Below are 17,178 nucleotides of genomic sequence, written 5' to 3'. Positions count from 1 at the left end.
GCTGCAGAGCCAGTACACGCCACTTCTCCAAGATACCCAAAAGCTTCTTGGAATCAAAAATTCAGCATGAGGATCCCAGGCAGCTTGGCAGAGAGGGGGCAGCCTCCGTCTCTGGCACAAGATCGAACCCGCAAGTGCGGAAGCCAAAGGCACCAAGATCTGGCTTGCAGAGAAGAGCATCTTACAAAGAATCCAAGGCCAAGGAAGGTTTTAAAACCATTGATGGCTGTTATTCCACTGCCCCGGGGAGGGGTGCCGGTTTCTCCACTGGAAGCTGGGCCGTGGCCGTCCTGGCGGGTTCTCCTGCTGTGCGTCCACAGACGCATCCCCTTCCTGTTCTGAGCAGCAGCTCTGGTTGAGGAGGAGGCTGGGCCACTGCCTCATCTGGGGAAGCCACGGCCACACTGCCGGTGCCTGCAGAGTCACGTCTCAGCCAGGAGTCGCAGAAGGAGCGGGACTCAGCTTGGGCCAGGCTCAAATCCAGGCGCAGCCCCTCCTGTGCTGGAGTCTTTGGGCAGGACCTCTAGCCTGTCCAGGACTCGGATCAGGTGCCGAGTAGCTGTGATGACCCGGCCTTGTGGGTTGATGTGGAAGCTAGAGTTGGGGAACGGGGGCTCCAGGTGCTAATAACAGGGGCCCTGTACCTTTCAATGCCCTGAGAGGTAGCTGGGGTGGGCAAGAGGAAGGGGCTTCTATTAGTGTGAGCTGTCAGGACCTAAGAGAACCATCTGCACACAGCTGCAAGGCCAGGGCTTGGCTGTCCCACAAGACGGGCCTCGGAGGGGGCAGCCACGTGCTTGCGGGCCTCAGCCATAGACACAACGTGTCCAGACCTGGGAACCAAGAGCCCAGGGCCTTTGCCACAGCCAGGACACTCCCATGTTTGTGCTCCTTGCTGTGTACAAGTAGGACCCTCGGGAGGGGCCCATGAAGGTGGGGGAGTCTGCGAACTTCTTCCCAGTCCGAGGCAGGGTCGGGGGCAGGCTGAGGGCCAGCTTGGAACAGCGGCTGGGGTGGCTGTGTCTTCCGGGCAGCCGTGTCTTCCAGGATAGGGCCAGACCTCCTGAACTTGTGTTGATTGAGGGCCTCGCACCTAGCAGGCCTGACACTCCAGCCAGCACAGCAGGCATCCCAGGTGGGGGTGCATGAGTCCCACTGCTGGCTCTGACGGCCTCCCCCTTCCTCTCCGCAGGTCAACACCTTTATGTCCTTCATATTCCCCATGGTGGTCATCTCGGTCCTGAACACCATCATCGCCAACAAGCTGACCGTCATGGTACGCCAGGCAGCCGAGCAGGGCCAGGTGTGCACGGTTGGGGGCGAGCACAGCACATTCAGCATGGCCATCGAGCCCGGAAGGGTCCAGGCCCTGCGGCACGGCGTGCGCGTTCTACGTACGTAACCTCTGGGCCCTCCAGGGGCGGGAGGCAGGCCAGGGCCAGCACAGGCAGCGAGCGCTGAACCACCCCAAGCCTGGGCAAGGTTTAAAGACATAGGAATGGAGCTATCAGGCCAAGACCCAAGGGTGCCAGCTCCCCCCGGGGTGAGCGCCATTCTGCACTCCATCCCTCCATCTATCCATCCATCCTTCCCTCCCTCCGTCCATCCATCCTTCCTTCCCTCCATCCATCCATCCTTCCCTCCCTCCGTCCATCCATCCTTCCTTCCCTCCATCCATCCATCCTTCCTTCCCTCCATTCATCTACCCCTCCCTCCTCCCTTCATCCCTCCCTCCATCCAACCATCCCTCTCTCCCTCCCTCCATTCACTCCTCTACCTCTCCCTCCCTCCCTTCCTCCCTCCAGCCATCCATCCCTCTCTGCCTCCCTCCTTTCATCCCTCCCTCCCTCCATCCGTCATCCCTCCCTCCCTCATTCCATCCCTCCCTCCCTCATTCCATCCCTCCCACTCTCCCTCCCTCCATCCCTCATTTCATCCCTCCCTCTCTCCCTCCCTCCATCCACCATCCCTCTTTCCATCCCTCCCTCCCTCCCTCCCTTGTTCACATTCTCCAAGCAGGGCTTGGAGAGTGTGATGGCAATAGGAGAGAATGAAGCTCTTTCATGCCTGAGACCCAGGTCTTCAGTTTGGTTTGCCTGAAGCATTTGGCTTGAGCTCCTCCCTGGTGCTGGCCCATTTTCAGGGCTTGTTTGAAGATGTGGCCAGTCACAGGAGAGGCCCACAGCCAAGTATATGACCCTAAGAGAGCCTGGCTCTGGGCTCAGCCTTCCCTGCTCATGGTAACTAGCCAGGGCTTTGGACACGGAGCTCTCAGGGCTGGTGAAGCCCAAGGTGTGGCCCACAGCAGGGCAATGCCCATTCTGTCGAAACCCTGAGGACCAGCCCCAGCTCAGGACTACTGGCTTGCCGACCTCTGAGGTGTGTCCTGGGCCTGGCGTGTGCCTGTTGTTTTAATAGTAGCCATCCTAATAGATTTGAGGTGGCATCTCGTTGTGGTTTAGATTTGCATTTCTCCAGTGATTTATGATTAATGATTAATAATATCTTCCATGTGCTTGTTGACCATTTGCATCTTCTTTGGAGAAATATCTGAGTCCTTTGCCCATTTTTGAATTGGATTGTTTGTTTTCATGTTGAGTTTTAGGAGTCATACTCTTGAGGTTAACTCATTATCAGATGTGATTTGCAAATATTTTCTCCCTTTCTGTGCGCTGACTTCCACTCTCCTGATGGCATCCTTTGATACACAGAAATTTAGTGTTTATGTTGTTCAATTTATCTACTTTTTTCTTTTGTGACCTGTGCTTTTGGTGTCATACCCAAGAAATCATTGCCAAACTCAATGTTGTGAAGTCATTATGTTTTCTCCCAGGAGTTTTATGGTTTTAGTTCTTATGTTCACGTCTTTAATCCACTTCAAGTCCGTTGTTGTATATGGTGTGAGGGGAGGATCCACCTTCATATAAGTGAATGTCCCATTTTCCTAACACCCTTTGTTGAATAGACTGTCCTTTCCCCACTGAATGGTCTTGTTGAAGATCACTTGACCATAAAGGTGAGGGTTCGTTTCTGGGATTTCTAGTGTATTTCCTTGGTCTTTTTGTCTATCTTTAAGCCAGCACAACACTGTAACTTTGTGGTAAGTTTTGAAATCAAGAAGTGTAAGACCTCCAACTTTATTTTCTTACAAGATTGTTTTGGCTGCCCAGGATCGTTTGAGATCTCATATGAATTGTAGGATAGATTTTTCTGTTTCTGCAAAAAGCATTCTTGAAATTTGATAGGGATTGAATCTGTAGAGGGCTTTGGGTAGTACTGATACCGTAACAATATCAAGCCTTCCAATCCATGAACATGGGATGTCTCCCTGCACCTCCCTCAGGCCATGTGTCTCTTTCTCTGAGGCCATTATCTCTCTGTCTCTGAGGTCATGTTTCTGTCTCTGAGCCAGGGTCTACCTCCCTGAGCCCATGCCTCTCCCTTTCTGAGCCTGTGTCCTATCTCTGAGCCCATGTCCTATCTCTGAGCCCACGTCTCTGTGCCTCAGGTGCAGTGGTCATCGCCTTTGTGGTCTGCTGGCTGCCCTACCACGTGCGGCGCCTCATGTTCTGCTACATTTCGGACGAGCAGTGGACTCCGTGAGTACTGGGAGGTTGGGTGCTGGACAAGTAAGTGCTCCCAAAACAGAGGGTGGGTGTGGCAGGCACTGCTGAGAGGACCCGCTCAGGACAGGAGTGTGGTGTGTCCCCCGGTGACCCCCTGGGCAGGAGTGTGCTGTGACTGGGGCCGGGAGAAGGCCATGGAGGGATAGGTTCAGGGCAGGGACTGTGCAGGCCAGTCTGGTGCAGAGAAGGAAAGTCGGTCCTAAGAGAGATGGCCCAGGCAGTTTCCCGAAGGTGTAAAGAGAGACATCCCTGGTTCTGCTGGGGACATGGTGGGGGTGTCACCTCCTCATATGGCAGCTGTCAGAGCCCCAAGGCCACCCAGGTTGGACCCACAGGGCTCAGCCTGGAGTTATACTCAGGGCTGTGACTTATGGCAGCAAGAGCTGTAATACTGACAAACTTTGCTTATACAGCAAAGTCAGCAAAGGGAAAAGACACATGGAGTGGGGTCAGGGGGAGACCAGATGCAGTTTCCAGGGCCCCCTCCCAGAGGAGCCTCATGGGATGATGTGGGGGCTGATCACAGGGGCACCCACTGCCTGGCAAAACCCCTACTGTTTGCACCAACAGTTCAGGTGCAGGGAGCCCCCCTCAAACGAAAATGGCAGAGCCTTCCCAAATCCAAAGCCCCAGGCACCAGCCAGAGGCCAGCCTTGCCGGCTGGCCATCCTAAAATGGCAGCTTGGGACCTACTTGTGAGCCGTTTTCTGTGCAGTGAGGCTGCCAGATTTCAGAATAACAGGTTCCTTCCAGTGACAACCACTGGGGAGGGCGCACCTAGGACCAATGAGGGGGAGAAGGCACAGGCAACAGAGTGTGGCCCCCACAAAAGCTTCTGAAACTCGGGACTGCCTGGTGGTAATTGAGCTGCCTGGTGAGGGAGGAGGCAACAAGCTGAGGGCAAGGAGTGTGGCTGCTGGGGAGGCGTGGAGGGGGTTCCTGCCCTGGCTGTTTGGTTAGGCCAGGACCAGCTGAGCCCTGGACCCTTGGATGCACAGAGCTGCGAAGGGCAATGCAGGCGGCTGCAGGGAGAGGCAGGAATGGACAAGCAGAGTCCACGCCCCGCCTAAAGAAGCCCAGGCTGGGCAGGAGCACAACCAGAACTTGCAGCTGCTCAGGAGAAGCCAGACCCTGGAGTTTGCTGTGAAATGTCCCCATGCGCAGCCATTCTCAAGTGGTGTTTTAATTAGCATCTGAGCCACCACATCCCTCGGCCACTGTGGCCCCGGCTGTCAGCCCCGCCTTGGGGCCCTCAAGAGCTCTGTGTGGGGTCTGAATGCCTCCTCTCCCCGCAGGTTCCTCTATGACTTCTACCACTACTTCTACATGGTGACCAACGCACTCTTTTACGTCAGCTCCACCATCAACCCCATCCTGTACAACCTCGTGTCCGCCAACTTCCGCCACATCTTCCTGGCCACACTGGCCTGCCTCTGCCCTGTGTGGCGGCGTGGGAGGAAGAGGCCAACCTTCTCGAGGAAGGCCAACAGCGTGTCCAGCAACCACACCCTGTCCAGCAACGCCACCCGCGAGACGCTGCACTAGGCTCTGCGCCCCAGGCTGTGTCCAGCAGGAGCCTGGCCATGGGTCCTTGCCCCCGACAAACAGAGCAGCCCTCACCCGGGAGCCTTGATGGGGGTCGGGCAGAGGCCAGCCTGTGCTGGAGTCTGAGGCCTGGGACCCCCCTTCCACCCCCAACCCCTGTTTCTCATCCGCGTCTCCCGGGCCTGTCCCCAACTCCTCCCCACCCCTCCCCCATCTCCTCTTTGAAAGCCGGAACAACAGAGCGCTCCTCTCCCAGATAGGAAAAGGGCCTCTCACAAGGAGAAATTAGTGTGCAGCCAAAGGCCGTTTTCTTTGTTCCCGGACTAATGGATGGTTCCAGAGAAGGAACTGAAAGGTGCTGTGTGGGGCTGGGCCTCTGATGTCTGGGCTGCTGTTCCCATGTCCACATCTCTGAGGCCTGCACCCCCTCTGTCTAGCTCGGGGAGTCCAGCCCCAGTCCCACAGGCTCCGTGCCTTTGGGCCTTGCCTGCAGACCCTGCCAGGCCGACCCATGCCCCCCTCCTCAGGCAGTTCCAAGAAAGCTCCCTGACTCCCCTTCAGGCCTGGCAAGCTGGGGGCCCACTGCTGCGGCCAGGGTGTCCCTCCCACCACCATTCCCGCAGGCAGGCGTACCCCCAGAAGGGACCATGAGCCCAAAAAGGACAAAAATGGGTTGACCTGGAATCGCCCAGACCTCAGCCTCCCCTCCTCCCTCCCATCTTCACCCAGGCCAAGGCCCAGGGGCTCTGCCGGGACACCAACTGGGAGGGGGCTCAGGCCTCAGCCTCAGGATCTTTAGCTGTGGCCTCTCAGGCTCAGCAGAACGGACGCCGGATCAGGGGCCTGGTCTCCCACACCTACCCACATGGCCATGGCCAGGATGGGGCGCGCATTCCGTGTGCTCTGCTTGTGGCTGTGCAGGTTGACGTCCGGCAGCCATGCCCAGAGCTGGCTTCGGGGTGGGGCCATGAAAAGGGGAATGTGGGACAGGGGTGATGGTGCCTGGTCCCTGAGTAAGACGCCAGGTCCCAGGAACTCAGGCTTCAGGTGAGAAGGAGCTGTGTGTCCCGGCATCGCTGGCCGGCAGCCCTGGGCTGAGGCGCAGACTCATTTATCACCCTCTGGCGGCGGCAGCCCTAGCCCCAGCCTCCAAGCAGTTGAAAAAGCTGGCGCCTCCTTGGTCTCCAGGATCCAGGCTCCACAGAGGACAGGACTGGCCAGGCCCCTGGCTTAAGAAGGTTGCCTGAGCCCAAGAGAAGACATTCCCAGGAGAAGCTGGCCGGGACCAGCCAGGAGCTGGGAGCCACAGGAAGCAAAAGTCAGCCTTTTCTTCAAAGGATTTCCATGTCTCGGAGCAGCCTTTGCCCAGGGGAAGTGGGCTCTGGGCAGGCTGCCTGCACCGGCCATGTGGACCTGGGACCCGGACACCTGAGCTTGGGCTGTGTTCAGCCACTTTGCCTTCTCCAGACTCAGTTTCCCTGTCTGTGAAATGAGAGTTGAATGCTATAGTATCTGCAGTCACTTGGATCTGGCTGTTGAGTTGACGGGTTCCTTGAGCCCCACAAAATCCCTCTCCAACCACAGGACCCTTCAGCTCACCAAGAACAGGGCCCAGGGGAGTCAGGCCCATTCGCTGCACTTCCTGTCAAACCTTGCCTCCCACAAGCCTGGTCGTCAGCCAGGCAGCCCTCCCGGCGACCGAGGGCCACCAACCCCAGGGAAACAGGGCGAGCACAGAGGGAACTTCCTCCCCCACAGAGCTCCCATGACATGGTCTGCTCTGGGCAGAGGAGCTTTGCTGCCAGCCAGGGGGGTCCAGAGGCCAGTGCAGCCCCTACCCCTGCTCAGGAGTGTCAGGACTGGGCTCAGAGTTTAGCAAATGCTAAGGCCCCTCAGGCTGGGCTCTGAACACGGACCTGGACTCAGACCCTTCTCTGGGGCTCCTGGGCCTCGGGCCATAATTTCTGAGCCTCGGTTTTCCCGTCTAAGAAACAGGTGTGGTTGTTCCACCCTCTCAACTGGATGGGACTGTTCTGGAGGACACACCCTGGAACAGACAGAATGGTGTCTCTCAGGATGGTGCTCTGAGAAAGGGCAACGTGGATGCCCCACTGCCCCAGACCCTCGGTAGACGCGGGATCTCCAGGGCAGAGTCTGTGACTGTGACTGTGACTGAAGTCGGTTTTTCCTATTGATGTTTTTATGCTCCTCTCTGTGCACTTGCTGTAGGTAGGGACACGTGTCCACGCACCACAGACACACCCACGACAGCTGATCTCATATCATTAGCTTGCGGCCAGGTCATGAGGTGTGCCCAGAAGCTGGCCCTTCCTGCCATGAGTGCGTCGGTCATGGAGTCTGGAGCCCCTGAGCTGCCCCCGGTGATGACGCAGCCCCGTAGCTCAAACGCCCACCCCCACTCCCACCGTCTGCAGTTGACGAAAACAAACCCCTGTATCTCTCAATAAAGGTGTCCGAAGGGCCCTGGATGTGGACTTGAGTGTTGAGGGCCTGCATGTGCCCACCCACTCATTCATTCGCTCATTCATTCATTCAGACACGCACCGACGCAGCAGCCAGCCTGCACTGGGCCTCTTACCAAACACCACAGGGCTTTGGCCCCAGAGGCTGGCGGGCGGGGGCGCCAGGATCCCTCTGCTCACAGCCCACCCACCCTCCCTAATTCTTCAAGGAGCAGCAGACCTCCTGCAGGGCCTAGTGACCACTGAGGGGCCTGTGTGGGCAAGTCCTCACCGTCTCCTGAGCTTCAGTCTCCTGATCTGTGCGCTGGACACAGAGGAGACTCAGTGAAGCGGGGAGCCCGGGGTCCCATGATTGCTCAGCTCAGATCTCCATGGCCCCCTCTAGCTAACCCAGGGGTCCTGTGGTTGGTGGGGTCATGACCCTGTCAAAGCCTTAGCAGTGGACAGATAGGCCTGGGTGCAGTACCGAGCCTCTGGCCTGGGCCCAACCCCGTGCAGGCCACTGAGGAGACAGAAGATGCAGCTGAACCCTCACCCCAGGACTTCTGCTCTAAAAATGAGGGTTCCCAGGCACCTCCCAGACCCACCGTTTCCGATTCTCCCCCGCCAAGGCCCTGGTCATTCTACATCCCTGGATGGGCGGCTCTGGCTCTCTGCTGTGCTCCCTTTTAGGGCACCAACAGCTTTTCTCCTGCTTGCCTGAGCCTGAGCCTGAGCCACAAGAGGCTGGTGACAGCAGAGTCTGCAGGGTGGGGCCCTGGAGTCTTTCTCACAAGCCTCCTGGACCTCAGGATTAGGCGTGCTGGGCTCACCCTGTGGAGCTCAGCAGAAGAAGCATTTGCTTGGGCTTGAACAGTCCAGGAAGGCTGCCTGGAGGAGGAGGCAGGTGGGCCGGTGGGAGGCAGAGCCTGAGCAAGGGAGAGTGCAGGAGTGAGGGGTCTCCCCAGGGACATGAGGGGCTCAGAGTGGCTGGAGAGGAGAAGGACAGGTGCTAGGGGAGCAGCAGGGGAGGGAGAAGGTGGGTCGGGAGCTTGAGGGATTTGAGCGCCCATGGAGGGGCTGAGTAGGGCCCTGGCGGGAGGCAGAGGGGAGGAGCCTTGGGGCCCCCATGGTCAGGAGACTGCCATGGTTCCTGGCTCCTGGTGGCAGGGAGCACCCCTTTCTGAGGGGGTCCTCTTGGCCATCTTCAGCAGCCCTGGCCCTGCCTGCCCCTCTCTGCAGCACTTAGAGATTCTCTAAGTGTTGTTTTCCTGTGCCTGGGGGCTCAGGACTCCTTCCTTTGGGGGCAGTTGTCTGGTAGCAGGGCTGGGAGGGGTCTGGGTGAGGGTGGGGAGATAAACTATAACCCTGATCATCTCATGGGGTCTTGGCACATGCTGCCAGGCCCCTCCCTCCCAGCACCCAGCACACACCTTCACCTGCCCTCCCAAGGGGCGCTGCCCCAGATCCCCACCAGGCTCAGCCTGTCCTTGTCTGTGCTAAAGTGTTAGTGGCCACAGCATCTCCTGGTAACAAAGATTCCCCCACCTTCACCCAAAGGACAGCAAAAACACAGAACAACCCCACCCAGCCTAGGGGCAAGGTCCCCCACCTTCCTCTCCACGCCGCACCTGCCCAGCTCGGTCCCCCACCTTCCTCTCCATGCCATACCTGCCCAGCTCGGTCCCCCACCTTCCTCTCCACGCCGCACCGGCCCAGCTCGGTCCCCCACCTTCCTCTCCACACCGCACCTGCCCAGCTCGGAGGTGGGGGTGGCTGGAGAGAGGACTCCTGGGCCCCTGAATCAGAAGAGGCTGCAGGGTCTCTGGGAAGACCCTGTCACCCAACAGCTGCTCTCTCCAGGAAGCCTTAAATTCCCGACAGAGGAAAGCCCAGAGCCAGGAGGAGGCCGGATGGGGGCAAGGAGAGCCTGCCACCTTGGGGTCCCCCTTCCCCTCGGCTGTGAGTGGTCACAAGGTGGGCACAGGGAGAGGGCACTCACCATATGGAGCCCTTGGGGGGCCTGCGTTGTGCACCCAGAGGCTGTGGCGAGCGTTGGGTGAAGAGGGGATGCCAGCTCTTCCCTCTTCCCCAGGCAGCACAGCACAGCCGTGAGGGCACAGGTGCCGATGCACAGGGTCCTGGGCCGAACTCCAGCTCTGCCACTGTGAGCTGGGACGTGGGATAAGGTGGAAGTTAGCACTCAGGGCCCTGCCCGCAGGACCAAGGTTGGCCCCGCCAGGGGAGCTGGGCGGGAGGCGGAGGCTGCCTTCCTTGGCTTCGGGCCTTGGCGGCCAGGCCAGTGTCCCTCCTGGCCCAGAGTGGCACCTGGACCCTCGACTGCTGCCCTCCACAGGCTCCCTGCCTGAACCTGTCCACATCCCCAAGCCTTCAGAGGAGGGCGGTGGCCCAATTTGTCCCCAGGGTTTGACACTCCGCAATGTTTAAGGTTAAGGAACTGGTGTCATTCATGAGCCTCGTGCCTGGCTGCCCGGCTCCTTCTCTGCTCTGGTCTAGTCTGAGTCCCCTCCACCAACCTCGGAGCCTGGTGCCACCCCTCCTGTCACTCTGGAGGTGGCACAGGGTATAGCAGGGCCTGCAGCCAGGTCCCTGCTGTCCTCTCCACTCTAGAGCCTCTCTCCCCTCCAAGCCTCTCCCTGGTCTGAACCTTCCTCTCCTCTGAGCCTCCCTCCGAGCCCCTCCTCCCTCTCCTCTCTTCTCCCTGCCCCTCCCTCTCGCCGCTTCCTCCCTGGAGCTGGGGGCTGTCTCTCTGACTGCATCTCTGGAGGAGGAGGAAGAGGATTGAGAGATAGGACTTTAAGGGCAGATTCTGCCAGGCATCGCCCGGGAGCCCCGGCTGAACCCAGCTGTGTGCAGGGAGCCTCCGGCCGCCCTGGGGCTGAGTATCCTTAGGTCACTGTTCCCATTTGACTGGCCGAGGAAGCCAAGGCTCTGGTAATCTGCCAGGAGCCCACAGCCTCCCTGAGCTTGAAGACCATGGTCTCATCAACGAACGAACGAAGGAAGGAAGGAAGGAAGGAAGGAAGGAAGGAAGGAAGGAAGGAAGGAAGGAAGGAAGAAAGGAAGGAAAAACTCACCCACCATCTGCTTGTGAGCTGATGAGGATGTCCCTACCATCCCCACAGAAGGACACCCCCATAGGAGGACCCCCCACCCCGAGAGCTGACAGCCCCACAGAAGTACCTTCTGTGCTGGGTGTGTCCCTGCCTCATCCCCCTTCCCACCTCCCTGCCTCTGCCTCCATCTCATGTAGCAGGGTCCCTCAAGCCCCCCTGCCCAGCCCCAAGCCTCTAAGGCAGAGGCAGGGCCTTGTTGACAGCCAAAATGCTGTCCTCTGGGGGACAAAGAGGAAAGCCCCTTTCCCAACCACAGGCCTGCAGTGCTCCTGCTGTCCCTGAGCCTTGCGTCTCCTGGGCAGACAGATGGGTGGGCTCACGTCAGAACCACCAGGAAGCCTGTTCCAGACCAGCTTCCCAGGCCCCAGCTGAGCCCCAGGCAATCAGAAGCTGGGGTGGCCTGGAAATCTGCATGTTAACAACTTCTCCAGGAGAGTCAGATGTGCCCTGGGGTGGGAGAGCCACCTCCCTATACCTACCCATCCATCCATTCATTCATTCATTCATTCATTCATCTGCTCTGTGCTCCTCCACCTGGCTGACTCGTCAACCCCCTGGCTGGCACAGAACGGAGGATGTAGGGCTCTACTTCCCCAGCCCCTGCAGGGAATTCTCACAACCCCTGTTCACTGCAAGGCGTACGAGATCACTGCACCCCAGCCCGAGGAACACTGACATTGATGAGAACATCACAGGAATGGAAATACAATCGTGGAATTCCACCGTCATGGAGCAGGAGATCTGGGGACACTGGCCGGGCAGCCTGCCCCAGGCATCCTGGAACACCAGTCCCATGAAGCCAGAGCCCAGGTCACGCCCTCCCCACCCAGCAGGTCTGCTGAGCTCCGCGCTGTTCCAGCACAGAGACAGAAGCCCATCAGCTATAAGACCCACCCAGGAGGACAGTGCTGGCCCGTCGCCATCGCAAGGCAACAGGGGAGCTCTTGGGAGAGGATTCTATACACTCTAAATACCTCTGAAGGAAGAAAAACCAGCCACAGCCACTGAGACCTGAGCTTCCTGTACAGAAAAGTTCCCTACCGCCTCCTCCCTCTCTCCCAGCTCCCTCACTCCCTGCAATTATGACTGGAATTCCAGTTTTATCAGAGCACCATGGAAACCATGGCCAGGCTGAATTTATGAAAGGAATGACGCCAAGCAGAGAGAGAACCGGGTAGGGGAAGGCTGGGAGCCAAGGCAGGGCAGCGAGAGCAAGGCAGACAAGGAGGGGCTGGCACCCGCACGGTGCCTGCAGCACGTGGTGAGCAGGCCCTCCCCAGCACACATGCACGTACACACATGCACCCCACGCACATGCACACAGCATGCACACACACACCCATGCACACACACCATGCACATGTGCCAGTGCATGCATACACACAGGCACACTCGTACATACACACAGGCACACTCATACATACACACAGGCACACTCTATATACACACGGGCACACTCGTACATACACACGGGCACACTCATACGTACACACGGGCACACTTGTGTGTACACACGGGCACACTCGTATATACACACGGGCACACTCGTATATACACACGGGCACACTCGTGTGTACACACAGGCACACTCGTATATACACACAGGCACACTCGTGTCTACACACGGGCACACTCATATATACACACAGGCACACTCTATATACACACAGGCACACTCGTATATACACCCAGGCACACTCGTGTGTACACACAGGCACACTCGTATATACACACAGGCACACTCGTGTGTACACACGGGCACACTCGTATATACACACAGGCACACTGGTGCACATACATGCACCCATGGGCATACACACCATGCACAGGTGCCAGCACATGCACACACACAGGCACACTCATATATATACACACAGGCACACTCGTGTGTACACACGGGCACACTCGTATATACACACGGCACACTCATGTATACACACAGGCACACTCGTATATACACACAGGCACACTGGTGCACATACATGCACCCATGGGCACACACACCATGCACAGGTGCCAGCACATGCATACACACAGGCACACTCGTATATACACACGGGCACACTTGTATGTACACACGGGCACACGTATATACACACAGGCACACTGGTGCACATACATGCACCCATGGGCACACACACCATGCACAGGTGCCAGCACATGCATACACACAGGCACACTCGTATATACACACGGGCACACCCGTATGTACACACGGGCACACTCATATGTACACACGGGCACACTCGTGTATACACACGGGCACACTCATGTATACACATGGGCACACTCGTACGTACACACAGGCACACGTGTATACACACGGGCACACTCGTATATACACACAGGCACACTGGTGCACATACATGCACCCATGGGCACACACACCATGCACAGGTGCCAGCACATGCATACACACGGGCACACTCGTATATACACACAGGCACACTCATGTGTACACACGGGCACACTTGTGCACATACATGCACCCACATGCACACATTTACACTCACCCACACACGCACAAGTGCATCTACACATGCTTGCATGCACACACAGGTATGGCATGTGAACATGAGCACACGCACAAGTGCTCACACTCAGGCACACTCAGCCTGCATAGGGCCTCCCATCTCACTAGGAACGACTCGTTCCTTGGGTCTGTGAGACCTGCCACTTCTCATCCTGCCAGGCCAACTAACCAGGTGACTAGCAGAGCCATTGGGGACACCCCCAGCCAGGGCCAGACCCCAGCCAATTACCCAGGGCCTGCAGCAAGGCCCTGTCAGCTCAACCCCCACCACCTGACCTGGTTCAAGACCCATGACCACTGAGGGCCAGTCTGCAGTTAGGCAAAGGGGCAGGCATAGGGGCCCTGAGGGTTAGCAGCTGTGTCTAGAGCTCGCTGGACAAAGGCCAGGCCAGGCACACTTCAGAAAGCACCTGCCTCCCACCCACTCTTGTCGGTCCCCCACCCCAGGCACCACGCGGCACTGAGGTCTCATCTCGGGCCCCCAATGCCAGGCTCGAGGCCAGCCCTGTCAGGATGGGGCAGAACCCTGGGGGTGGGGGGTCCTGTGGCTGGGCCACTACGCTGCAAGTACAGCAGTGAGAATGATAGCCAGGAAAGGACACTGGCAGCAATAGGGGGCTCTGCCCAGGGCTCTCTGCCTGGGTCGGGGCAAGCTGGGTGTCAGGCAGTCGCATCCCTCGTTTGTTATCCCCACAGGCAGGAGCTGGATAAATACTCAGCCTCCTTCCCACTCCAGGGGAGTCACTGGAGGGTGCTCAGCAGGGGTACTAAGTCATCAGCCCTTCCAGGCGTGCCCCCTTCCCTACTCCCTGTCTTCCTGAGTCACCCCCCAAAGAAATGAATGGCTTCCACGTCAACCCTGGCCTCACATTCTGCTTCCAGGGAGAGTCAGCCAAAAACATCAGGAGACAGCCATGGTGGGGGGACTGTGAGGACCGGGACCCAGACGCCAGCACTCCAGCCTGGACGCCTGCTCACTGGCATGCGCACAGGTGAATATGGAGGGGGGCGGGGGAACTAGGAAAGGAAGAGGAGGTCCCCTGGAGGGAAAGGTGTGGAAGCCGAGGCCTGGAGGGGGCAGATGAGAGGAATGTTCTGGGCAAAGGGGCAAGTTCCTGGCCCTGTTGTTACCATGGCCCAGGGCTCCCCTCACCCAGCTGACAGCATAGCCCCACAGAGGCCTCAGGTGAGGGCCTCATCTGCATCCCCACACAGCCCCCAGGGAGGGTCCCCCTCACAGAGCCCCCAGGTGAGGGCCTCATCCCCACAGAGCCCCCAGGGAGGGCCCCGCCTCACAGAGCCTCATGCCTGCAGACAGGGCCAGGTGAGGTGGACATCTCCTGCACCTACACATCCTCACAACAGGAGGATGCATGTTGCACAGATGGGGAAACTGAGGCTGGGAAAGGGAACATGACCTGCCCATGATCCCACAGGTGTGACTGCCAGAGCTGGAACTAAAACCAGCGTCCTTCCCCAAATCCAGATGTGACTCAAAGTCCTGAGTACACAAAGATCACATGAGGACAGAGGCTCCTGGGGCCTGCACAAACCACAGTTCCGGGCGCCCCAGCTCCAGCAGGCCCGCACACTCCACCAGGGTCTGTCCCCACATCTGCCCTGGGACAGAGGCTCTCACCCCATGCAGCCATGCAGAGAAAGACCACCCCTGATTCTCACCGGCAGAGGTGCCAGCAGGGCCCCGCCTCCCAGGGACAGCGAGTCACACCTGCCTACCCACAACAGCCGCAGGAGCTTTGCTCTCTAAGAATCATGTTGGAAGACCAGAGCCTTTGGGGGCTTAGTTATGCTCTTAGGGTCCTAAAGCCATGTGAGGGTAACTAAGGCCACCACGGTCACCCACTCAGACAGGGAAAGTAGGGCAAGAATGACATTGAAGTTGGCAAACAAGGAAAAACAAGGAAGCGGGTATCTGCCCTCTAGGAGGTCTCCGCCCTCTCAGGGGTCCCTGCTCTCAGGGGTCTCTGGCCTCTCACAGGTCTCTGCTCTCTTGGAGGTCACTGGTCTCAGAGGTCTCTGACCTCTCAAGAGTCTCTGCCCTCCTGGGGTCTCTGCCCTCTCGGGGGTCTCTGCTCTGGGCATGCTCTCTTCCGTCTCAGTGCTGTGTCCCTGCCCTGCCTTTCTCCTCTCTGGTAGTCCTGGGCTCCCAGGACCTAACCTGGCCTTGGATGAACCCAGTACAGTGCCCCTCCTGCCTGTCTCGGGGCATCTGGACACCGCCAGCATCCCATTACTGGACTCTGGTCAAGGAGCTTGGTGTGGATAACAGATTGTTTTGGAAACTTCCCACCCTTAGAGGGACTGAGGGGAATGCCCAGCCCAGCCACAGCTGTCCAGGGCTTTGTTTCTCTGACGTGCCTTACGAGGAGACAGAGTGGCCACCGAGGGGACAGAGCCTGCCATGTACCGTGTGCAGCGGTGGACCACCAGGCAAGAGCACCACAGGGAGTGTCCAGAGATCCAGCCTGGGAAGAGCCGCTCGCCACTTCCAGCAAGGAGCACGCAGGCGCATCCGTTCTTTCTGACCCACACTTTCTAGGGACAGCAGGCCGAGCACCTGTTGTGCGCTGTCCCAGCACGTGCTCTGCAGCCTCTGTCCCATGTGCGGCCGGCACAGACCCTTGCTGCTCGGTGTGCGACTCCCCTGGGCCCTCGCTCCTTTGGGCCGTCACTTTCCCTACTTTGCAGACCTGGAATGCCGTCCCTGCCCCAGCTCCACTGCCCACGGGTGGCCATCCAGGAGCCACAGCGGAGTACACACTGCACTGTGACGCCCAGGGACTCCCAATGCGATGTCCCCGGGGGTCACTGCCCCAGCCCTCAGCGGCCTGCCTCTCTGGGCATTGCACTGGCAGAAGAAAATGTCCTCGCCAGGTTGGGCATGGTGGCTCACGTCTGTAATTCCAGCACTTTGGGAGGCCGAGGCAGGTGGATCACAAGGTCAGGAGATCGAGACCATCCCGGCTAGCATGATGAAACCCTGTTTCTACTAAAAATACAAAAAAAAAAAAAAAAAAAAAATTAGCTGGGTGTGGTGGCGGGTGTCTATAGCCCCAGCTACTCAGGAGGCTGAGGCAGGAGAATGGTGTGAACCCAGGAGGTGGACCTTGCAGTGAGCCGACATCGTACCACTGCGCTCCAGCCAGGGCGACTGAGCAAGACTCTGTGTCAAAAAAAAAAAAAAAGAAAGAAAAAGAAAATGTCGTCACCCAAGGTCACGGCCACCAAGGTCACAGGCTGCCAAGGTCATGGCCGCCCACACCGGGCAGCTGACCTCCAGGGTCATCCTTGGGAAATGCCCACCTGGTCCCGCCTGACCGCCCTGACTGTCTGCCCCATCCCCCGCATCACTGCACTCCAGCCTGGGAGACAGAGCAAGACTCTGTCTCAAAAAAAAGAAAAGAAAAGAGAAAAAGAACTCTATGTTCTCCATTTCAAATGCAGGGAACATCTCTCGGTTTAAGCCGTAAGTGCCCTTCCCAACTCGGCAGACCCGCCCCAGTGAAGAGCATTTTCATGACTTGGGAACAGGACACTCACCTTGTCACTAGGCAGGGCAGTACTCACTGGCTCGGGTGGGCGCCCAGGCAGGAGACAAAGCACTTCCCGGCTTCCGTGTGCCACATGACCAGTCAGTGTGAGAAAAACACAACCCCCAGTGACTGCTGAAGAGGACAGTTCAGCCAGAACTCAAACTGCCACTGTCATCTGCGGAGACCTTGATTTCACAGGGCCTGGTGGTGCTGAAATACTCAGAACATCTTGAACAAATGAATATCCACTTCCTTCACCAGCTCTGTGCTGGGGATGGGGCAGGGCCCTTGCCAGATCAGGAGCTCCTCCCCTGGGGCCCA

General features: G+C 58.3%; 1 protein-coding gene across 1 annotated transcript in view; it reads left to right on the top strand.

Moving 5' to 3' along the window:
• The window catches only part of NTSR1 (neurotensin receptor 1), a 53,601-nt gene extending 46,514 nt beyond the window's left edge, over positions 1 to 7,087 (top strand). The window contains exons 2-4 of the mRNA XM_008011680.3: positions 1,193 to 1,394; positions 3,509 to 3,599; positions 4,922 to 7,087. Of these exons, the coding sequence (XP_008009871.2) occupies positions 1,193 to 1,394; positions 3,509 to 3,599; positions 4,922 to 5,171 (543 nt within the window). The 3' untranslated portion in view covers positions 5,172 to 7,087. The remainder of the gene's footprint in view (positions 1 to 1,192; positions 1,395 to 3,508; positions 3,600 to 4,921) is intronic.
• Positions 7,088 to 17,178: the final 10,091 nt, after the last annotated feature.

Source organism: Chlorocebus sabaeus, chromosome 2 (assembly GCF_047675955.1).
Source record: "Chlorocebus sabaeus isolate Y175 chromosome 2, mChlSab1.0.hap1, whole genome shotgun sequence".
In the NCBI taxonomy this organism is placed as follows: domain Eukaryota; kingdom Metazoa; phylum Chordata; class Mammalia; order Primates; family Cercopithecidae; genus Chlorocebus; species Chlorocebus sabaeus.
Note: the sequence above shows the minus strand (reverse complement) of the source record. Positions and strands in the feature narration are given on the sequence as shown.